Here is a 24809-nt window from a genome sequence, read left to right as displayed (position 1 = left end):
GGTGACGTCACTGATTTCATTCAGGCCTGTACAGTTTGCGCTCGGGATAAGACCCATCGCCAGAAGCCTGCTGGACTCCTCCATCCTTTACCCGTTCCTGAGCAGCCGTGGTCCCAAATTGCCATGGATTTTATTACGGATCTGCCTGTATCCCCTGGCAACATCGTCATCTGGATGGTCGATGATCGTTTCTCCAAAATGGCACATTTCATTCCGCTTCCACGTCTTCCTTCTGCGCCACAATTGGCGAAGCAATTTTTTATGCATATTTTTCGCCTTCACGGGCTACCCACGCATATTGTCTCGGATAGAAGCGTTCAATTTGTATCGAAATTTTGGAGAGCTCTCTGTAATCAATTAAAAATCAAATAGAATTTCTCGTCCTCCTATCACCCCCAATCCAATGGGCAAATAGAGAGAGTTAACCAGATTCTTGGTGACTATTTGCAACATTTGTCTCCTCCCGCCAAGATGATTGGGTCGACCTTCTACCCTGGGCTGAATTCTCGTGCAATTTCAAAAATTCTGAATCCTCTGCCAAATCCCCGTTCTTTGTGGTGTACGGCCGTCACCCTCTGACCCCCCCTCCCCATCCCCTCCTGGGGACAAAGTGTGGCTCTCTGCCAAGTATATTCGCTTCTGCGTTCCCAGCTACAAGCTGGGACCACGTTACCTTGGACCATTTAAAATCAAGAGTTTAATCAATCCTGTCTCCTACAAACTTCTTCTTCCCCCTTCTCTCCGTATTCCTAACTCTTTTTATGTTTCACTTCTCAAACCTCTCGTTCTTAACCGTTTCTGCCCTAAGGTTGTCGCTCCAGCTCCTGTCTCTGGCTCCTCTGATGTCTTGGCTGTAAAGGAAATCCTCGCTTCTAAAATGGTCAGAGGTAAAAAAAAAAAAAAAATCTCCTAGATTGGGAGAATTGTGGCCCCGAAGAGAGGTCTTGGGAACCCGAGGATAATATCCTCGACAAGGAGCTCATTCACAGGTTCCTGGGCTCCAAAAAGAGGGGGAGACCCAAGGGGGGGGGGGTACTGTTATGCCGAGCGCTCCGGGTCCCTGCTCCTCCCCGGAGCGCTCGCGGCGTTCGCCTCCATGCAGCGCCCCGGTCAGACCCGCTGACCGGGAGTGCTGCATTAGTGTCACCGGCAGGGATGCGACCCGCGTAGCGGGACACGCCCGCCCGTGGCTCGCATCCCAATCCCCTCACCTGTCCCGACCTCCGTCGGCTCAGTCCCAGCGTGTGTGGCCCCGCTCCCTAGGGCGCGCGCGCGCCGGCTCTCTAAGATTTAAAGGGCCAGTGCGCCATTGATTGGCGCCTGGTCAAATCAGTACTCACACCTGTGTCCTCATTATAAAAACCCACTTCCCCTTCCTAGCATCGCCGGATCTTGTTGCCTCAGTGCCAGTGAAAGCGTTTCTTGTGTATGTTTCAAGCCAGTGTTCCAGACCCTCTGCCGTTGCCCCTGACTACGATCCTTGCTGCCTGCCCTGACCTTCTGCTACGTCCGACCTTGCTCTTACCTAATCCCTTGTACCGCGCCTGTCTCAGCCGTCAGCTGGGGTTGAGTCGCTATCGGGTGGAACGACCTGGGGGTTACCTGCCGCTGCAAGTCCATCCCACTTTGCGGCGGGCTCTGGTGAAAACCAGTAACCCCTTAGACTCCGTTCCCCTGGTACGCCCACGTCATCACCCCACTGACACAGAGGATCCACCAGTATCCTCACTGTATACCCATCCGGATCCTGACACTCATGTTGGTTATAGAAAGTAGAAGGTAGACCATAATGTTTTCTGCAATAATGAGAGCTTTAAGAGCTTTTTTTTTACCCAACCTTTGCCTTAATAGGAATTTCTAGCTGGAAAATATTTGAAGCCAGCTCATGAATTGATAGAAATTCTTTAGATAAATTATAAAATTCCAGCAGCCACCTGAGTATTACTTTGCCGAGAGCCAAGACTTCAAGTTATTCTTGTATCGAGCTCAAGCCATTGTTCACCTTTCATCCAGGTTACTTGGGAACAAAGACTTTGGTTAGTTCAGACTTCTCTGTCCTCTCCGAGGCGCAAACACAATAAAATCCCAAAGAGTATGGATGATGAAGACATATAAGCGACTGACAAAGAATGTGATTGTAACCACTGAAGAGGTCAGGCTATTTGTTTCCTACATAATAACTTGCAACATTTCTCTTGAAAATGCACTGTGTGTGCACCAAGCCTTCACAGATTTATTTACTTTTTCGCTCTTTGGCCACGATAAACAGAAATGCGCCTCATTACATGACTGGCATGAATACCGGGGTGGCCTAAATATCTGTTCAATTTCTGAGCTATTTTATGTAGTGGAATAAGACAAAATAAGAAAAACAAAATCCTTCAGAGAAAACTGCAAGTTCATAAACAAAAGTGTCTGAGGTAATGGGCTGAATATTTTATTCAATCAATTCTGCACTTTTTTCTTTTCAATCTACAATAGACATTAAGCGCATTGTAGCTTTGAATAAGACGGATCAGGCAAAAATAATCTTCATTGTTGATATCTAGAAAATGTAAATTATTCATCTACTTTCTTGCTCAGGGGGCATCAGTTTCAATTTAAAGATATTGCCAATGTTTTTGAAATCTGATCTACAGTTAAAGGAGTTTTCTGGTTTACAAAACCCATTCTCAAATATTCTATTAGGGAAATTTGAGATAAAAGACAGGATCTTCCATTCAGGGAGCAGATACTCTGCTCTGGAGAAACAAACAGCCTTCTGATAATTTTGTAATACTTCCTTTCAGCTGTGGGGGTGCTGTAGGCAAATTGAATGTTTATTGATTGGTTTTCATTAAGCATGTTACAACTTATTTATGTGGCTCAGTGACATAACCTGAACTCCTGGGCCCCAATCCAAAATCAGCAATTAGACCTTCACCTAAAATATGCCACTTATTATAGTGGTGTCCTTGGGCCCTCTCATACAGCAGGGTTTAAAAATAGACAACCCTTTAACTCCTTAACGACGCAGAACGTATATTTACGTCCTCCGGCGGCTCCCGCGATATAATGCGGAGTCACGCGGTGACCCCGTAACATTTCGGGTCGGTCCCGGCGGCCATCAATGGCCGGGACCCGCGGCTAATACAGGACATCACCAATCACGGTGATGCCCTGTATTAACCCTTCAGACTGCAGCGTCTGAAATGAAAGGGAAAGTATCCCGGCAACTCAGTCGGGCTTTTTGGGACTGCCGCAATTTCACTGAACAGCTTACAGGACACCGAGAGGATCCCTACCTGCCTCCTCAGTGTCTGAGATTCAGCAGGAGCAGTCAGGCTCTGATAACAATGATCAATGGCATGTTAATACATGCCAGTGATCAGTGTAAAAGATCAGTGTGTGCAGTGTTATAGCCTCCTATGGGGGCTTTAACACTGCAAAAAAAAAGTGAAAAAAGTGTTAATAAATGTGATTTAACCGCTTCCCTAATGAAAGTTTAAATCACCCCCCTTTTCCCATAAAAAAAACTGTGTAAATAAAAATAAACATATGTGGTATCGCTGCGTGTGTAAATGTATGAACTATAAAAATATATCGTTAAGTAAACCACACGGTCAATGGCATACACATAAAAAAATTCCAAAGTCCAAAATATCATATTTTTTGTCACTTTTTACACCATTAAAAAATTTATAAAACGCGATCAAAAAGTCTGATCAAAACAAAAATGGAACCAGTTAAAACTTCAGATCAAGGCGCAAAAAATGAGCCCTCAAACTACCCCGTACACAAAAAAATAAAAAGTTATAGGGGTCAGAAAAGGACATTTTTAAACATATAAATTTTCCCGTATGTAGTTGGAATTTTTTCCAGAAGTACGACGAAATCAAACCTATATAAGTAGAGTATCATTTTAACTGTATGGATCTACAGAATAACGATAAGGTGTCATTTTTACCAAAAAATGCACTGCATAGAAACGGAAGCCCCAAAAAGTAACAAAATGTCTTTTTTGTCTTCAATTTTGTTGCACAATGATTTTTTCTCCATTTCGCCGTGGATTTTTGGGTAAAATGACTAATGTCACTGCAAAGTAGAACTGGTGGCGCAAAAAATAAGCCATAATATAGATTTTTAGGTGGAAAAGTGAAAGGGTTATGATTTATTAAAAGTAAGGAGGAAAAAATGAAAATGCAAAAACTGTCCTTAAGGGGTTAAAATGCAAAGGCAACATTAACTTTAAGCTATCATGTAGCTTTTTCTTCTGGAATACTGGAGACTTATTCAAAATCTTTTTCATTCTGTTGTCAGAAGATGTGCCAAAAAAGTTAAGTTTATAGTCAATTTTAGAGAGAAATAAAAGTTATGTTTTAGTGGATAAGGGTACTAGTGCCATTTGGGCACATCTGTTGTGGTAGAAATGAAATCACTTACCTGCATTTTTTCTGGCATTTTTTCAGTCATTCTTTCTGGCATTTTTACCTTTCTGCGGGCGTTTTTTTTTTACGAATTTTGTTGCATACAAAAAAAAAAGAGGCAGTAGGTATGGAAAAAATTGTAGGTCACAAAATTTATATTTTTAGAACAAAATTTTATTTCATTTTAATTCAGGGACCATTTTATGTGAGTGGGCAGGGACATAAAAATGTAGCCGGAAATATTAAAAATGGATAAAGGAACCATGTTATTGTAAAACTTAATTTATTGCCTATTAATTTAGTAACAGTTTTTTTATTATTAATGTATTTTAATAACATAATTTCTAAACTGTGCTTTATTTCAACTACTGTAAAACTTTATTAGGTATATTTCCAACAATCTTTAGGTACCACTATTACTCCCAGCATGGAACAGAGTCTTTTCCATGTGGGAGCTGTAGTACCTGCACTAAAGGACAGATAGCACGAGGTCTCAAGAGTGACACCCACTGCGATCTGTCTCTTAATGCAGGTACTACAGCTCCCAGCATGGAACATACTCTGTTCCATGCTGGGAGGAGTAGTACCTGCACTAAAGGACATATCACACGGGGTATCACTCTTGAGACCCGTTGCGATACGGTTTATAATCCAAAGAAGTGGGCGTCTCTCTGCAGTGCTCCGAAATCTCTCCTCTGAACTCTGGCTGGCCAATGCAGCTCAGAGCGGTGATTGGCCAGCACCATCTGGCCAATCAGCGCTCTGAGCGTCAAATAGGAATCAGTTATGTGAATTTCTATTCACATCATTGGCTGGCCAGAGTCCAGAGGAGCAATTACGGAGCACTGCAGAGAGCCGCCTGCTTCTCTGGATTATAAATCAGGATTGCAATGGGTCTCAAGAGTGAGACCCGGTGCAATCTGTCCTTTAGTGCAGGTACTACAACACCCAGCAAAAAACAGACTATGTTCCATGCTGGGAGCTGTAGTACCTGCACTAAGAGACAGACCGCAGCAGGTGTCACTTCTGACACCATTGTCCTTTTTAATTTGGAGAAGCACGTGGCACGCCGCACCTCTCCGTTCCCCCTAACTGTGCTTGGCTGTGATGTGAAGTTCTCTTCACATCACAAACTCATACGGAGAGTTGTGATTGGTCAAATGGTCCGATCAGCCCCTTGAACCATCATTTTATTTTTAAATGCTGTGATCACCTGATAGCACCTGGGAATGAAGTGCGCTCAGCTCCTTCAAACCGCGTGAGCGGGCGCAGGGCTTACATGTACACTGTACATACTTAAAGGGGTACTCCGGTGAAAACCTTTTTTCTTTTAAATCCACTGGTGGCAGAAAGTTAAACATATTTGTAAATTACTTCTATTAAAAAATCTTAATCCTTCCTGTACTTATTAGCTGCTGAATACTACAGAGGAAATGCTTTTCTTTTTGGAATGCTCTCTGATGACATCCCAAGCACAGTTCTCTCTGCTGACGTCATTATAATAATGCTTTATTTATTGATGTCCTTAGTAGTGCTGCTCGCGAATATTCGCGAATATAGCACTATATATTCGTAATTACGAATATTTGGGTTTTTTTTGTTGTTTTTTTTTTTTTTTTTTTTCACAGTACACATCACAGTGATCATCCTTCTCTGCTTCCAGCTTGTGTGGTGTAAAGAAGGCTCTAATACTACTGTGTGAGACTGGCGTGCAAATTTTCGCATATGCAAAATTTCGGTTATGTTACTTTTTGGATATGCAAATTTTTGCATATGTTCATTTTCGCATACGCGAAAATAAAACGAGAATATTACGAATATGCGTCCATAAATTTGCAAATTCGAATATGGCCTATGCTGCTCAACACTAGTCCTTAGTGGGATTTGAACCCAAGGCCCCAGCACTGCAAGGCAGCAGTGCTAACCACTGAGCGACCATGCTGCCCTTAGCACACATCTGCTATGCATGCTTGGTAAAATGGACAGAGATGTCAGCAGAGAGCACTGTGCTCGTGATGTCATCAGTGTTCCAAAAAGAAAGGAATTTCCTCTGTAGCATTCAGCAGCTAATAAGTACTGGAAGGATTAATATTTTTTAATAGAAGTAATTTACAAATACCTTTAACTTTCTGCCACCAGTTGATTTAAAAGAAAAAAAGGTTTTCACCGGAGTACCCCTTTAATGGGTTCCATCTCTTGATCTGTTTAAATGCTGTAGATCAGTGTCAAACTTATCATAGTCAAAGGAATGACTATGGAGTTAAAAGAACAATTGAATCCCTTTAAGTTCAACAGACTCGGGATCTGAGCATTATAAAATTAATGACAGAAATGCTGACATCGATCTAGAACAACTAGCTGCACCAGCTGTGAATTTGGCTAGGTCTTCAGAATAATGATGCAGTCCTGTTCTAAAAATTATGTTTGCTGCAGTTCTCTTTTTTTTTTTTTTTTTTTTTTTTAGTTAAAATCTATCAATCAAGCTGTTCTTTCCTGTCAGCCAACCGAACCATAAAATATTGTACAATTGTTAAAATATTATGTAAAATTAAACACAAACAGTAAATGCTGCCAGTCATCTGACAAAAGGAACAGACCAAATGGAAAGAGACATTGCGCTTATTACATTGGATATTGGTTGTTTACATTTTAAGAATATCTTCCTTTGCAGAATGGGATCTTGAATTATTATAATCTTATTTTGTAAGTCTGTAAAAAATGTTAGGGGCCCCCTATCACCTTAAAGGTGTATTGTTATAAAACAACATTTCTCGCATTTGGTTTAAGGGTATTCAAACAATAGACGTGTTTTCAATGGAGAGAGAACAAAAGGATTGGGCATATTGAAATCCAACAACATGTTCCTTTTCTAACATCATCTGTTGGAGGGGGAGTTGGGAGGCCCCTACACACATTAGATGAGATTGGTTTCACAGTAAATGCCATATATACCCAACAATACTTTGAGCCCTTAAGGACCGGGGGTTTTTCCGTTTTTGCATTTTCGTTTTTTGCTCCTTGCCTTTAAAAAATCATAACTCTTTCAATTTTGCACCTAAAAATCCATATGATGGCTTATTTTTTGCGCCACCAATTCTACTTTTGAATGACATCAGTAATTTTGCCCAAAAATTGACTGTGAAACGAAAAAAAAATCATTTTGCGACAAAATTGAAAAAAAACCCCGCAGTTTTATAACTTTTGGGGGCTTCCGTTTCTACGTAGTACATTTTTCGGTAAAAATGACACCTTATCTTTATTCTGTAGGTCCATACGATTAAAATGATTTCCTACTTATATAGGTTTGATTTTGTCGGACTTCTGGAAAAAATCATAACTACATGCAGGAAAATTAATACGTTTAAAATTGTCATCTTCTGACCCCTATAACTTTTTTTTTCCGTGTATGGGGTGGTGTGAGGGCTCATTTTTTGCGCCGTGATCTGAAGTTTTTAACGGTACCATTTTTGCATTGATAGGACCTATTGATCGCTTTTTATTAATTTTTAAATTATATAAAAAGTGACCAAAAATGCACTATTTTGGACTTTGGAATTTTTTTGCGTGCACGCCATTGACCGAGCGGTTTAATTAATGATATATTTTTATAATTCGGACATTTCTGCACGCTGTGATACCATACATGTTTATTTTTATTTACACTGTGTTTTTTTTATTGGAAAAGGGGGGTGATTCAAACTTTTAATAGGGGAGGAGTTAAATGATCTTTATTCACTTTTTTTTCACTTTTTTTTTGCAGTGTTATAGCTCCCATAGGGACCTATAACACTGCACACACTGATCTTCATCATTGATCACTGGTTTCTCATAAGAAACCAGTGATCAACGATTCTGCCGCATGACTGCTCATGCCTGGATCTAAGGCACTGAGCAGTCATTCGGCGATCGGACAGCGAGGAGGCAGGTAGGGGCCCTCCCGCTGTCCTGTAAGCTTTTCGGGATGCTGCGATTAGCCGCGGCTATCCCGAACAGCCGACTGAGCTAGCCGGCAACTATATCAACTGGCTCCAGAAAGTTAAGCAGATTTGTAAATTACTTCTATAAAAAAATCTTAATCCTTTCAATAATTATCAGCTGCTGAAGTTGAGTTGTTTTTTTCTGTCTGGCAACAGTACTCTCTGCTGACATCTCAGCTTGTCTCGGGAACTGCACAGAGTAGAAGAGGTTTGCTATGGGGATTTGCTTCTAAACTGGGTGATTCCCGAGACAGGTGTCAGAGAGCACTTAGACAGAAAAAAACAACTCAACTTCAGCACCTCATAAGTACAAAAAGGATTAAGATTTTTTAATCGAAGTAATTTACAAATCTGTTTAACTTTCTGGAGCCAGTTGATACAGTAAAAAAAAAAGTTTTTTCCTGGATAACCCCTTTAATAGCTATAGTCTTCTTCCGTATTTTATCTTTAAAATCAAAAGAGGATAAGATAGAATGGGAGATTACTAGCTTTCAACAAAAACTCGATTTGGTGAATGATGTTTATGTTAATAAAGCATTTTAAGTCATCTGATAATACAGTGGGGATCAAAAGTTTGAGCACCCCAGGTAAAAATTTGTATTAATGTGCATAAAGCAGCCAAGGAAAGATGGAAAAATCTCAAAAGGCATCAAATTACAGATTAGACATTCTTATAATATGTCAACAAAAGTTAAATTTTATTCCCATCATTTACACTTTCAAAATAGAGGAAAACAAAAAAAATGGCATCTGCAAAAGTTTGGGCACCCTGCAGAATTTATAGCATGCACTGCCCCCTTTGCAAAGCTGAGACCTGTCAGTGTCATGGATTGTTCTCAACCATCATCTGGGAAGACCAGGTGATGTCAATCTCAAAGGTTTTAATTGCCCAGACCTTGACCTTGACCCTGACCTTGCCCCCAACAACCAGCACCATGGGTTCTTCTAAGCAGTTGTCTAGAAAGCTGAAACTGAAAATAGTTGACGCTCACAAAGCTGGAGAAGGCTATAAGAAGATAGCAAAACATTTTCAGATGTCAATATCCTCTGTTCGTAATGTAATAAAAAAATGGCAGTCATCAGAAACAGTGGAAGTTAAAGCAAGATCTGGAAGACCAAGAAAAATATCAGACAGAACAGCTTGCAGGATTGTGATGTGAGAAAACAATTCAAAACCCACGTTTGACTGCACAATCCCTCCAGAAAGATCTGGCAGACACTGGAGTTGTGGTACACTATTCCGCTATAAAGAGATACTTGTACAAATATGGTCTTCATGGAAGAGTCATCAGAAGAAAACCTCTTCTACGTCCTCAGCACAAAAATCAGCATTTGAACTTTGCAAATGAACATATAGACAAGCCTGATGCATTTTGGAAACAAGTTCTGTGGACCGATGAGGTTAAAATGGAACATTTTGGCCGGAATCAGCGAAGTTACGTTTGGAGAAGAAGGGGAACAGAATTTAATGAAAAGAACCTCTGTCCAACTGTTAAGCATGGGGGTGGATTCAATAAAATTTCAGTAACTTTTGGATGCTAACTTAATGCCATCTGTGAAAAAACTGAAGTTAAAGAGAGGATGGCTTCTACAAATGGATAATGATCCTAAACACACCTCGAAATCCACGGGGGATTATATCCAGAGGCGTGAACTGAAGGTTTTGCCATGGCCTTCACAATCTCCTGAACTCAACATAATTGAAAATCTATGGATAGACCTTAAAAGAGCAGTGCGTGACAGACAGACCAGAAATCTCAAAGTACTGGAAGACTTTTGTAAGGAAGAATGGGCAAAGATACCTCAAACAAGAATTGAAAGACTCTTGGCTGGCTACAAAAAGCATTTACAAGCTGTGATACTTGCCAAAGGGGGCATTACAAGATATTTACTCTGCAGGGTGCCCAAACTTTTGCAGACGCCATTTTTTTGTTTTCTGTTATTTTGAAAGTGTAAATGATGGAAATAAAATCTAACTTTTGTTGACATATTATAAGAATGTCTAATCTGTAATTTGATGCCTTTTGGAGATTTTTCCATCTTTTCTTGGCTTCTTTATGCACGTTAATACAAATTTTTACCTGGGGTGCCCAAACTTTTGATCCCCACTGTATGTTATTATATTTGGATGGTTTTTAATGAAAAATTGGAATCCTTAACTAAAGTAATGTTGAGGGTAGATGTCTCTATAATTACTCATACATCTCATTGATATGAACAGAGAAATAACAACTCATATACTCCAGTTTGTAGGGATGGCAAATGGGTCAAATGTAACAGGGGCTCAACCAGCTAGGGCTCCTGTGGTGGTATAGCAGAGAAATGAATACCCACTAGGCGCCCTTGTAGATCAAAGTCTATGACTAGAGATGGGAAAACCCAACCTGTAAAATTTGAGCTTGGTCAGAATCTTTTTGTCACTTTTGTGCACGTTTTAACATGTCAATCCTGCTGCTACTCCCAAAAATTGGAATCATTTTTCCCAGCTTTTAAAAAGCCATTGCTCCTTCACTTTCCAGGCACTATTTATGTTGCTACTCCCAAAAAAGTAATCATTTTCGGTCAGCTTAAAAAAATCCATTGCATCTTCCGATACCTCTGTGTGCATACAAATAATGACAGGCATTTGCCTTCAAAAAAGGGAACATTTTTGGGAGGGATGTGGATGTGACGTCACAAGGTGCGCGGCCATGACGCCACGATCATGGCTGCCCGTTCTATGCATTCTGAACAAAATGTTCAGAACGCTGGGGCACGGGAGTACCCCTTTAAAACCACTCAGAAGTTTATTGATACACTCCTAGGTGGCCTTACAGTGTTATAAAAGACTTTAGGGCTCTTAGACTTTTTGAAAGTTCTTTACCGATGACTAGAACTTCACGCTTGCACCCTGTAAGGGTTTATTGTCTAGGGTGCCTTTTGACAAAGAAGTATTTTTCAAAGTGAACAATTAGAAGAAGAAAAAAAAAAAAAAAAAAAAAAATATATATATATATATATATATATATATATATATATATATATATATATTAAGATTGCTCATCTATCTCTTATATGGATTACTGTAGAACAAATTAGCATCTAAGATGGCAACACAAAGAAGACAGCTCATTTTTTTCGTTCATACACACACAATTTGTAGCTCTTCAACTGAGGAGGCCCCAAATAAGGGATTTATCTCTACTACCGAAAAGGTAATATATTACCTCTTATTTGTATTTATTTAAACCAGTGGTCTAAAACTGTAGCCTTCCAGATGTTGCAAAACTTCAACTCCCAGCAACCGAGCATGCTGGGAGTGGAAGTTTTTCAACATCTGGAGTGCCACGGTTTGAGACCACTGGTTTAAACAGACAACAATACTTAAAGGGGTACTCCGCTGCTAGACATCTTACCCTCTACCCAAAGGATAGGGGATAAGATGTCTGATTGCTGGAGTCCTGCCTCTGGGGCCCCCGTGATCTTCCACAGCACCCGTCTTTCTAAACAAATGCCGGGTTCCGGTGGCAGTGGTTATGATGTCACGCCCCACGCCCCCTCCATTCATGTCTATGGGAGGGGGTGTGATGGCCGAGAATTCACGATCATGGCCATCCGCTCCAAGCGTTCTGAACAAAATCTACAAAATGCTGGGGCACAGGAGTACCCCTTTAATGTTAATTGATTAAAATAGAGATAATATGGATGCATTTGGATTGAACCCCTCTATCTATCATAAATCTTCATCTTCTGTTTGCTGACCTCCAGCACTCTAACGAATAATTAGTTAAAGTTCCTAGTTTCCTATCTCCATAAAAAAAATACAACCTGCAATATATATGTATAAAACCAAAGGCACAATGGCAAGGCACACATAATTACTTCTAGTCACTGCAATCCAATTGGCAGCTGTAATTGCTTTCCCCTAGCAGTCAGAGATGGATACACAGCTGGTGTGTATAATTTGTCTGAAGTTTGCCAGAAATCAGGTGTTTTCTATATACCTACTTGGAGAAAAAATAATTTAAAGTTGGTCGAAATATACAGCTCTGATCCTAGAGGGACTTTAACAAAAAAAATCCAGCCAGACTGTTTACAGAAATTTCTGCTAAAGTCAACTGTGAGGATGATTGGTGACCTATAGGAAGGTCTTTGTATTGGAGCCAATTAGAATGGGGGCACCGTGTGGCATTGGAGAAGGTCATTAGAGGAGTCTGCATTCAAATTAAAGATTAGTCTAAGATATAAAGAAAATTACATTGCACTACTTGTACTCCTAGTATTACATAATACTTGACTATTTATTGACGGGAAGATGTGATTTCAACAGTTGAATAATTAGCATGTACTTTTATGTTTACATAAAACAAGAATGTACAAAATGTATTAAACGTAAAAGGAGAAATTAATCTAGAACACTTATCTGGGGCATCTTGGTGTAGTAAAATGTTATAATTATGAAGAATCTTGACTGTGCGTCCCCAGAATGACTGTACTCTGTTCTGTCAATCTGCCCAGCTCAACCCAACATTTACTATTTAAGGTGCTTACAGAACTTCACATCTACTCAGACTTAAAATAACATCAGCCACATAGGAGAAAAGAGAAGGGGGAATGATCACATGACCTCAGGGAATCCCATAATGCCTTTCTACCAGCCAATCAGGAGGCAGTATAGAGATGATGTCATTATAAAGCCTATGCACATAGCTTCAGCAGCCATTGTAGAGATAGGTGTTAGGTGAAGATCTCTGTGAGGGAAATTAAACAGTGAACAACACACGGTAGGACCACACATATATAATAAGTGCATCTGTTCTGTCTGTTGAAATTGGAAGTAAATTTAAAGGGGTATTCCGCCCCTAGACATCTTATCCCCTATCCAAAGCATAGGGGATAAGATGTCAGATCGCCGCGGTCCCGCTGCTGGGGAGCCCTGGGATCCCCGCTGCGGCACCGTGCTATCATTACAGCACAGAGCGAGTTCGCTCTGCACGTAACGATGGGCGGTACAGGGGCTGGAGCACCGTTACGTCACGGCTCCGCCTCTCGTGATGTCATGGCCCGCCCCTTTCAATGCAAGTCTATGGGAGGGGGTGTGGCGGTCATCACGCCCCCTCCAATAGACTTGCATTAAGTGGACGGGCCGTGATGTCACGAGGGGCGGCACCATGATGTCACGCTGCTCTGTCCCCCGTATCGCCCGTCATTACGCACAGATCGAACTCGCTCTGTGCTGTAATGATAGCGCGGTGCCGCAGCGGGGATCCCGGGGGTCCCCAGCAGCGGGACCGCGGCGATCTGACATCTTATCCCCTATCCTTTGGATAGGGGATAAGATGTCTAGGGGCGGAATACCCCTTTAACATTCTGAATAAGAAGGCCCCAGACTTCACTGTCATATAGGAGGATTTCAGCGATGATGAAATAAAAAGGATTGATCTAGACAATGACTGGTCATGTGAGATGGTAACTTTGTCTTTTGATGGTGTAGAAGGTTTTGCAATTTGCATGTTACACAGACACAAAAAAGTTCTGATCCACTGAGACCTGGGTGTTCTGACCCCCACTAATTGTTAGATTGAGCCAGGAGAGGCATATAACTAAGTACTTCTCTCCCCAGCTCCTTGTGCTGACTCTCTTATTGTATAAGATTGGGCTCCATTGACGTCTCCTATAGCAAAAGACGGAAAAGGCAGTGAGCTGGGGAGTGAAGTGCTTAACTGTACATTTCTTCCAATTCTATAATAATTGGTTGAGTCTGAAAACCCAAATCATGACCTATGGAAATTCTTGTCATGAATCCTTGAGATCACTGTGTTATTGGGTTGAAGAGTTGTGCCAATGTGACAAAGAGTTTTTCCAGAATAAGCAGATTGTCTTGAGGCTTTCTTGGTTGATAGGGGAGATAGTTACCTTAGTGTCATGGTGGGTGAGCCTTGGTACTGAGGATGATTCCAAAGCATTTAGGCGCCAGACCTGTCTAACTCCTCTGCTCTGGTGGAAATAAAACATTTTTTCCCAATTACTATAATGGTGCTTCAGTTCTGAATTTACAAGCTTATGATGACATAATAGGTTGGTTTTCTGATTCAGGATGTTCTGGAGTAGTTTTCACATGTGCGGTTTTCAGAGATAAGGGAATCTCCTTTGTTTTTCAAACTAAAGTAAGTCATCATGGTATAGATTTCTCTAGGTGAAGAAATTGTCCTCCTAGAACCTAATTGCATGGACAGGATCTTATCTCCCAATTGTTGCACATTATATGGAGGTCTTGATAAGCACTGCAAAGCCTCTTCTACTTCATTCCTCGTGTGCTCTATAGAGTTTAGATCTTAAGACAATGAGGGCCAGAGAAGGAAGGAGAACTTGTCCTCATGTTCCTGCAGCCAATCCATGAGGGAAGAACTCTGCTATCCACAATAGATAGATAAGTACTACTGTCCATATGTCCATACATAGGTATCAGAGGAGCCAATGTGTATCAAGAAAACAACTCCCTATCGGTGACTCCACCTCTGCCAGTAAACTGGTGAAAGGATCAGTGATGCACACTGTGTGTGCTAAATTAAGGCCCTCCATTAGCATGGTGCCACAAAAATCTGGATACAACTAACATGATCTGGCCATTTTCTCCACTCCTTAGTGATCCAATTTTTGCTCTATTCCCCAGTAGAGTCTATCCTTTCAGCTTCTCTTAAGCACAATGGCACTGCAATTGGTTGTTTGCTGTTTATGCTTAAGCAAGCTAAGGAGCAGTCAGTTGCGTGTTCGGATACATTAGTAAAATGCTTATAAAGTGGTTATCTATCCATCTATCTGTAACATCCTCACCTGTCCTGTATTCTGAATTGTCTTGGTCAAGTGCCCAGCCTGGCCAATGAGTGATGGATCAATTGGATCCAGCGACAGTATTCACACATCCCTATCTCACTATGTAGGCAATGCTCATGATAGAGGTTCTATTTAACACCAGCATTCCTATATTTTTGCTCCTGACTGATCTTTTTACCTCCTATTGCCTGTTTGTCTTCTGACTTGCTTTACCCGTTGATTTTGTACTATGCTGCTGTCTAGGTTTGACCTATTGCCTGTTTCCTAACAGTGTATTTGCATTTTCATTTTGTTCAACACTATTCTCTAGTGTTGACCCACAGCTTGTCCTAACTCTGCTTTTGCCTTTGTAATTTTGTACTTTATCTGTCTGTGTGTTACCGTCCTGGCTTGTCTGACTATTCTGACTACTTTTATACCCCTGCACTTAATACAATGTAGGGACTGTGGCCAAGTTAGGGCCACTGTATAGGGAACATCGTCCAAGTACGTAGGGAAAAGGGTCTTGGGCAAGCTGTAGGTTGCACTCTTTCTCTACAGTTAACGTGACACTATCCATCTATCTCGTATCTATCTGTCTATCTAACAATTTCCCATATCTCTGCATATTTCTTATGTAATCTATATCTACAAACCACACATTTTTTTAAGTTATAATGTATTTGACCAACTTTACTTCTTTAATCATGTTTTACCTACTGTACAATGGGAAGGAAGTAACAAATGTAATTCCTCAATGTTGAAATCAGGCAAGACGATAAAAGGCAGAGACTGACTCGATTTGCATGTGAAAACAAATTTTTACAATCTTTTTCATATAGAAACAAAGTCAGTAAAATGCTAATTAAAAGTTAAGATGGAGCCATTGAGCGGGAGAACAGTGGGTCACAGAATCATCCGCCGCATTCACTGAAACTACCTGCACCTTTTCTTCTGTAGCACAATCGTGAAAAGGAAGTGAAATAAGCCGCTTCGTGTAACATTTGTTACAGTGCCATAAACCGGGAGTATTTTTTCTTTTGTACCTTCTGTTTTCAAAGAATCCTTTGACTGTAATGGTTTTATGAATATCAATGCTTTCATCGTAACTCCTTCTTTAATATGCACTCTGTTTTGAAAGAGAGAATGTGTTTTGGAAATGGTTTTATTTCTCTGGATGATAAAGTGTTTCGCGATACATCCTAATCTTCTCGGTAAATTGAAGCTCACCTGCTACATGTGCATAGCAGAGTCAGCCATATCCTGAGTAAATTGCTGAGTGACTTACAATATTATTGCTATAATTACCCACTAAGGTTATTATTACAGGATAAAATAAGGATCCGCTAGAAACGTTACCCAACCAGTGAGCCTCCAGCTTTTGCAAAAGTACAACTCCCATCATGCCTGGACAGCTAAAGGCAGTCAGGGCATGATAGGAGTTGCATTTTTTGCAACAGCTAGAGGCATGCTGGTTAGGAATCACTGCTCTAGACCACATTGGGGGTGATCTCAAGATTAAAAGTATAATATAGGGGATCCAACTGCTATGACCCTACTGATCACCATTAACTGTTTTAGTACTTCAGAACTTTGCAGAGACCAGCGTTGAAAAGATCAGAAGTTCCATAGAAAATTGAGAAAAAGATGCAGTGTGCTGCTCCGTTTACCCAGGGTTGGGGAGGACGGGAACTGAGCCCTGCTCTCAAGATCATGGGGGTCCCAGTGGATGGATCTCCAATGATCAGTGTGCCATCCCCTAAGATCTAGACATTGGATGACTTACAATGTTTGGCTTACCCCCATAAGACATTACCTGTGACATGCAACATGGTGAACCTTTAAAATAAATTAAGGTTCTCTTGCAGAAGACGCAATGATAATTTTACTTAACGATAATACCAATCGGAGTGGGTGGGATAGAATCAATAGGAAAGTCCCATGACAGCTCTATGTTAATGGTCAGTGTCCCTTCTCAACATGCTGAGCTTAAAGCGTACCTGTCATATCACAGAAAAAAATAATGCTTACATTTGTTTCTCACTATGTCATGCAGATTCTTTTCATGTCTCGCTTCTGTATTTAGCTCACAAATCCCTCTGTTCGGATGCACACTCATTCCGACATCCACTACTCAAGAATGGGAATGTCCAAGTCAAATTCTGAGCCCGCCCTTACTCACTATGCATTCACTTCCTCTCTGAGTCTGCTGTGCTGTAATAAGGGATAAGTTATAGATTGCGGGTGGTCCAGCCGCTGGGGCCCCCCGCAATCTCCTTTACGGGGCCGTGGCAGTATGCGGGAAGGTGCGTTCCGTCCCCGCATGACACGGTGGCCTCCATGCCCCCTCCATGTATCCCATAAAGAAACATGGAGGGGGCGTGTCTGCCGTGGCTTCCTGCTGGAGATGACATAGCGCTTCCTTCAGACTGCCGTGGCCCTGGAGATTGCGAGGGGCCCCAGTGGTCAGACCCCTTGCGATCTATAACGTATCCCTTATCCGATAAGTTATATTGCACTACAGTTCTGCTTAGATTCAACGGTATATCTTTGTTTTAGCAGAATGCTGTCATTTTTTATGTTTACTGTACTATGCAAAGTCTTTGCCTCACCCTGATTCCTTGCAGACTGGCAGGCCCACATGAACCTGAGACTAACAAGAAAGAGTGACTGGCTATGGAGCCGATGGCTCTCCGCTCCATCCCTGAATCCACTGCATATACTCCTGGATTCCTGGATTTCAGGCCATGGTGGGATGTGAGAGGTTTCGGAAACCTCTTGAGCCATGGGCACCAGGCAGCCACCCAAACCACCCAATTTATAATCTGCCACTGTACTGAAATGGCTTTTTTGGAAATTGCATTTTTGGGACGTTGTATTGAAGATCAACATTCCAAGTTTTAGATCAGTGGTCTCAAACTGTGGCCTAACAGATGTTGCAAAATTTCAACTCCCAGTATGCCCAGACAGACTGGAAGTTGAAGTTTTGCAACATCTGGAGGGCCACAATTGAGATCACTGCTTTAGATACATGGCTACGTTTGTTCCAACTTACTTTCTCAGCCAACATTTATTGACAGCCTATTCTGTGTTGTCTACTAGTTTCTTTTTTTCCCCATAATAACATAACTAACACCCCCCAGACATATCATGAAGTGACTTGTGAGGTCTCACACTGTGACAGTTCCACATTGAACGTCATTGAGCTCTTTCACATGATTGACTCCAACGCTGATGTTAGCCTATGTAAATCGGCGGCATGCTCGACTGCATTGATGCAATGTGACTATCCAGCTGCATTCATCTGTTTATAGAGAAAGGTGTTTCCATTGGGGAACCCCCTGCGATCGGTAAGGGATTGGAAAACGAATAATTTTTGCTCGGGGGTTGTCAAAGATGGAAAGATCTTCTTATTCTGCCTGAGAATCAGACACAAAGACTGCCACTCATGTATAAATGGAAGAAATTGCACAGATTGAAAACTTCCTCTTCAGAAAGCTCACGGGGGAACAGCGCTGCCATATCTAATTAAAGCGTCCTTTGTTGTAAAGCCAAAAAATACAAATACCTTGTCCAAATCTCTTTCTTAAATATATTTCTAGGTAATTTGTTTTTACGGGAATTTTTTTTTTTTTTTTTTTTTGTTATTATCTTAGAGGATTAATTCCAGCAAGAGGCATAATTTCACCTCTAAAGATCTTACATTTCCTGCCTCAGGCAAAACAATTTGTATCTTGCGTCCCTTCTATTTACCGTCATTTTTCCGAGGATTATTATTATAAGACTTTTATTTATATTGATCTTTTGTTAAACTTCTCAATCTCCATCTCATTCTAAGAATGTGTCGCTAAATAAAATTGTATTGATTTAGGAAATGTGGCAGTAATGGATGATATCTGAAAAATAAAATGATGTTCAGGATTTGATTCCTGATGGTGAGTGAAAAGGTTTACCTGGAATATATGCAGGGAAATGAATTAAGACAGATAAAACAATGCATTGGTGTATTTTTTATTTGGCCTTTTTTAGCAGCTGATTTGCATGCAGAAAATCTATAGTCTGCAGATTTTGTTATGGATTTGTTATAGATTTGTTGCTGTTGATTGGAAAGTAAAAACAAAGTTATGTGTGTAAAATTTTGCAAATATAAATTCAAACAATTTGTTGCAGCTTTTGACCACGTTGAAGTCGATCTAGAAAATACACAAGAAATCTGCAAATTGATGTGCTCCAGCGAAAGTAAACTTATCCCCTATGCACAGGATAGGGGATAAGTAGCTGATCGTGGGGGAGGGCCATCTGACCACTGGGACTTCCCATGATCTCAGGGACAGGACCTCGGCTCTCTCAAAGAGGTGCATGTGATGTCTACCGGTAGGTGCCATGCCCTCCATTTATTTTTGTGAGAGCGCCGATGATGCCTGAGAGCGGTACTCGGGTGTTTTCAGCTTTCCAATAGAAATTAATGGAGTGTGTGCCGTCTACAGCGCACGCTCCTTACTGAGCGCTGTGTCCTGTTCCGGCAATGGAGGGGGGTCCCAGCACTCGGACCCCCCCATGATCAGCTCCTGTGGATAGGGGATAAGTTTATTTTTGCCAAATTTTTACTTTAATGGCATGTTATCCAGACATAAACATGTTTGAAAAAAGCATATGCTGAGGCTAAAGTGTAGCACTTGCACTCTATTTAGATGCACTTTGGACTGAATAGACATGTCAAAAGTTTAGATCACTCCTTAGACCACTTGTGATTGTTATAGCTGGGTGAAGCTTTTGGCAGGGTGCTTCACTCCCTGGTAGGCCTCCCTACCTGGCTGATGTGTTCCCTTATAGTCTATGGAACTCATCACATCACCAGGGGCCAGCCGCGGAGTGAAGCATGCTGCTATGATCTAAACCTTTAACATGTCTGTATGACATGTCAAAAATTTTACTAAAGAAAAGTAATGCTTTAAAGGAAACCTGTCTTTGGAAAAACATGTACTAAAGTGCTGGTATAGGTAAATAGCTATTAGAACAATGAGACTAACAGTACCAAAAAAACACTCTTTACTCCCACTGTGAAGTGTCAAGTAGGAGTAGCCAATGTCCCGAAGGGCCCGCACTGTAACACCACCCCCTGCTTTCCTGGCTCCCCCTCCCTCTCATTGATTAACAGGCAGGGCTCCCCAAATAAAAATTCTGTGCAATTCAGCAAACTGACAGCACACATGTGGTGAGGTGGTGAAGCCGACAAGTTCACTGCGCACATGCCCTTGATTTCAGCAGGGCTTGGAGAGAGCTCTGTCTGTCAATCAAAGGAAGGGAGTGCGGGGAGGCTGGGGAAAGCAGTGAAAAGCGGTACAGTGTGGAGGACATCAAGACAAGTCTCCTGTACACTTCACATCACAGGGTGCAGGACACATTTTGGCTAGAAAGCCATAAGAGAAATTCCACAGTATATAACTTATCCTTCGGATAGGGGATAAGTTATAGATTGCTGAGGCCCCCCACGATCTCCTGGATGGGGCAGCGGCAGTCTGCAGGAAGTGCAGTGCCGTCTCCACCAGAAAGCCACGGCAGACACGCCCCCTCCATTTATCTCTATGGTGTACATGGAGGGGGCGTGTCGGCAGCCGTGTCATGCGGGGACGGAACGCCCTCTTTCCAGCATACTGCCGCAGCCCCATACAGGAGATCGTGGGGGGCCCCAGTACTCAGACCCCCTTCTGATAAGGGATAAGTTATACTGTATACTAGTGTTATTCACATTTCGAATCTTTATCGCGAATATTGCAAATATATTCGCTATATATTCAAAATTGCAAATATTCGCTTTTTTTCCGCAAATGTGAATATTTGTATATGTGCATATTCGCATATGTGAATATTGGCATATTCCTTCTTTTCACTTGTGGGCCAATTAGAATGATGTAAATACACTTGTCAGAGGTTATCAACAACATCCCCAGCAACCAATAGTAAAGTTGCCCACCCCCTCACTGTTTTCTTCCTTGAATACGCGAATATGTAAATATTTACATATGGGAATATTCGAATATAACGAATAAGCAAAATTCAGGAATATAGGACAAATATAGGCTGTCCGGGCATGCTGGGAGTTGAAGTTTTGCAACATCTGGAGGGCCATAGATTGAGAACACTCCATTGAAGTAAATGTGAGTCACGTTAATTGCATAACTTTCCCCACGTAAATGCTGTATTATATACCCACCAAAATGATGCAAAATAGACACAAATAAGAATTCATTCAGCTATGTCAATGAAAATAGTAAACGGTTGCGGCTATTGAAACGTGGAAAGAGGAACCTAAAATAGAATCTTGTCGTCTTTAAGGAGTTTGGAGACAAAGGGAGAGATTTATCAAAAAAAAGTTACTAGTTGCCCATAGCAACCAATCAGATCGCTGCTTTCATTTTCCAGAGGCCTTTTTCAAAAATGAAAGAAGCGAGCTGATTGGTTGCTATGGGCAACTGGTCAACTATTCCTCTGCACAGGTTTTGATAAATCTCCCATACAGTGTGACAGTCTATACATTGTAGAGGGAAAGTCCTTTTAACGTTTCCCATAGATATTTCCTGGATAATTGTATCTGATCTTTTTTTTCACTGTTTTCTTTCAGATCTGCAGTCGGCGTGTCACAAGAAGAGCTGCCAATACAGATGTGGAATCAGCAGAAACAGCACCCAGTGCTACTGCAGGGACGGCTATGAATTAGCAGCAGACAGGAGGAGCTGTGTAGGTGAGGGACCGCGCACGTATAGCTTTCTTCTATTCTCACGGAAAGGGACACTTTGTGGCATTGAAGCACGTGAAATTGTATCACCGGGATCTGCCTTCTATCTGCGGAGGGAGCTATCTTGGCCTTCCATCCATGTTTTAGGAAGAATTCAGCCTGATTATTTTCATAGCTTTGATACAGCCTTGACTATTTATGATGACTGCAATAGCTATCCAGAGATGAGGGGAAAAAAAACACCACTCTGCAGTCTGCACCGAAATCTAACACCTTGGCATCAGCGCCCATAAAATGCCTTCACTGGTTTTATAGCTTTTAAAAATAGCTGCATGACTGGCACCCAGGAGGAGCAGGAGGAGTGTGTATATAGAAAGTACAGTTATCTCACTATGGACAATATATCTATGATATTTAATGTCTATCTCATATATATCTTTTATCTATCTATCCATCTGTAATCTACTTATCTATTCATCTATATACCTTTCTATCTCATAACTATCTTTCATATATATTTATCTCTCTCACTATTTTTTATATACCCTATCTATCTACCTACCTATCTCATATCTATCTATCTATTTATCTCATATCTATCTATCTATCTATCTCATATATATATATATATATATATATATATATATATATATATATATATATATCTTTATCATATCTATCTATCTCATATCTATCTATATATCTAATATATATATCTATCATCTATCTATCTATCTATCTATCAATCTATCTATCTATCTATCTATCTATCTATCTATCTATCCCATATCTATTATCTATCTCATATCTCTCTATATATCTATATTCTATCTATCTATCTATCTATCTATCTACATATCTACATATCTACATATCTATCTATCTATCTATCAGGAGAAAGTATTTGCAGCACTCAAACAAAGTTATGGTGAACAAAAGTTTAGCTTTATTCCATCCAAAGAAAGCGACGTTTCAGCTGACTCACTCGGCTTGAGAATGGCTGAGTGAGTCAGCTGAAACGTCGCTTTCTTTGGATGGAATAAAACTACACTTTTTTTCACCATAACTTTGTTTGAGTGCTGCAAAAACTTTCTCCTTATATTTTGAAGAGTCCTCGACCAAGACTGTTTTGTTTGCTGGCACCTATACCCATGCATCCTGGTAGTGCTGTTTCTCAACATTGGATATCTATCTATATATCTACCTACAAATGTAAAAAAGCAGCACAACCAGTCCAAATCAATTAGGGTGCATGGAGCAAAGCAGATTCTAGAGTGTAGGTAAAAAAAAAAACTCAAAATTTGAATGCAACAAAAGATCTATCTATTTATCTATTGGTCTATCTCATATCTATCTATTTATCTATTGGTATTTCTCATATCTATCTATTTCTCTATCTATCTGCATAAAATTTTCCCCTAATATAATAAAATGCTGCAACGCTCCAAGGAATTTAGGTGAAAAATCCCATTATTGTTCAATATTTTGGATCCTGATTAAGGCCTTGGACATGCTGGCTCCTGGTCTTTAAGTAGTGCTGCTCTGGTTTTGAGAACAACCCAAAGCTTTTGTTACACTAAATCTGCTACAACATATACCGCAAATAGATCAGCAGACCCTGTCTATTGGCATGTCTGTCTATCACAAGATATGGAGGAATGCTAGTGGACTCTGTTTACAATGATATTGTGGTTTACATTTATTTATATTATTTAACTAGCTGAGTACCCGGCTGTTACGCCGAGCGCTCCGGGTCCCCGCTCCTCCCCGGAGCGCTCGCTACACTCTCGCTACTGCAGCGCTCCGGTCAGATCCACTGACCCGGTGCGCTGCGATACCGCCTCCAGCCGGGATGCGATTCGCGATGCGGGTGGCGCCCGCTCGCGATGCGCACCCCGGCTCCCGTACCTGACTCGCTCTCCGTCGGTCCTGTCCCGGCACGCGCGGCCCCGCTCCCTAGGGCGCGCGCGTGCCGGGTCTCTGCTATTTAAAGGGCCACTGCGCCGCTGATTGGCGCAGTGGTTCTAATTAGTGTGTTCACCTGTGCACTCCCTATTTATACCTCACTTCCCCTGCACTCCCTCGCCGGATCTTGTTGCCATTGTGCCAGTGAAAGCGTTTCCTTGTGTGTTCCTAGCCTGTGTTCCAGACCTCCTGCCGTTGCCCCTGACTACGATCCTTGCTGCCTGCCCCGACCTTCTGCTACGTCCGACCTTGCTTCTGTCTACTCCCTTGTACCGCGCCTATCTTCAGCAGTCAGAGAGGTTGAGTCGTTGCTAGTGGATACGACCTGGTCACTACCGCCGCAGCAAGACCATCCCGCTTTGCGGCGGGCTCTGGTGAAAACCAGTAGTGACTTAGAACCGGTCCACTAGCACGGTCCACGCCAATCCCTCTCTGGCACAGAGGATACACCTCCTGCCAGCCGGCATCGTGACAGTAGATCCGGCCATGGATCCCGCTGAAGTTCCTCTGCCAGTTGTCGCCGACCTCACCACGGTGGTCGCCCAGCAGTCACAACAGATAGCGCAACAAGGCCACCAGCTGTCTCAACTGACCGTGATGCTACAGCAGCTACTACCACAGCTTCAGCAATCATCTCCTCCGCCAGCTCCTGCACCTCCTCCGCAGCGAGTGGCCGCTCCAGGCCTACGACTATCCTTGCCGGATAAATTTGATGGGGACTCTAAATTTTGCCGTGGCTTTCTTTCCCAATGTTCCCTGCACTTGGAGATGATGTCGGACCAGTTTCCTACTGAAAGGTCTAAGGTGGCTTTCGTAGTCAGCCTTCTGTCTGGAAAAGCTCTGTCATGGGCCACACCGCTCTGGGACCGCAATGATCCCGTCACTGCCTCTGTACACTCCTTCTTCTCAGAAATTCGAAGTGTCTTTGAGGAA

The 24809-nt window shown here is 41.7% G+C and overlaps 1 protein-coding gene across 7 annotated transcripts in view; it reads left to right on the top strand.

Moving 5' to 3' along the window:
- Positions 1-24809, top strand: part of LRP1B (LDL receptor related protein 1B) — a 1569499-nt gene that overhangs the window by 618285 nt on the left and 926405 nt on the right. For 6 of the 7 annotated variants that reach the window (XM_056534716.1, XM_056534714.1, XM_056534720.1 and 3 more), the window contains one exon: positions 21798-21917. In XM_056534716.1, coding sequence (XP_056390691.1) covers positions 21798-21917 — 120 coding nt within the window. Of the gene's footprint in view, positions 1-21348; positions 21366-21797; positions 21918-24809 lie in introns of those variants that run through there. The other variant, XM_056534719.1, reaches the window with a different exon arrangement.

The sequence above is a fragment of the Hyla sarda genome, chromosome 8, assembly GCF_029499605.1.
Source record: "Hyla sarda isolate aHylSar1 chromosome 8, aHylSar1.hap1, whole genome shotgun sequence".
Classification (NCBI taxonomy): domain Eukaryota; kingdom Metazoa; phylum Chordata; class Amphibia; order Anura; family Hylidae; genus Hyla; species Hyla sarda.
Note: the sequence above shows the minus strand (reverse complement) of the source record. Positions and strands in the feature narration are given on the sequence as shown.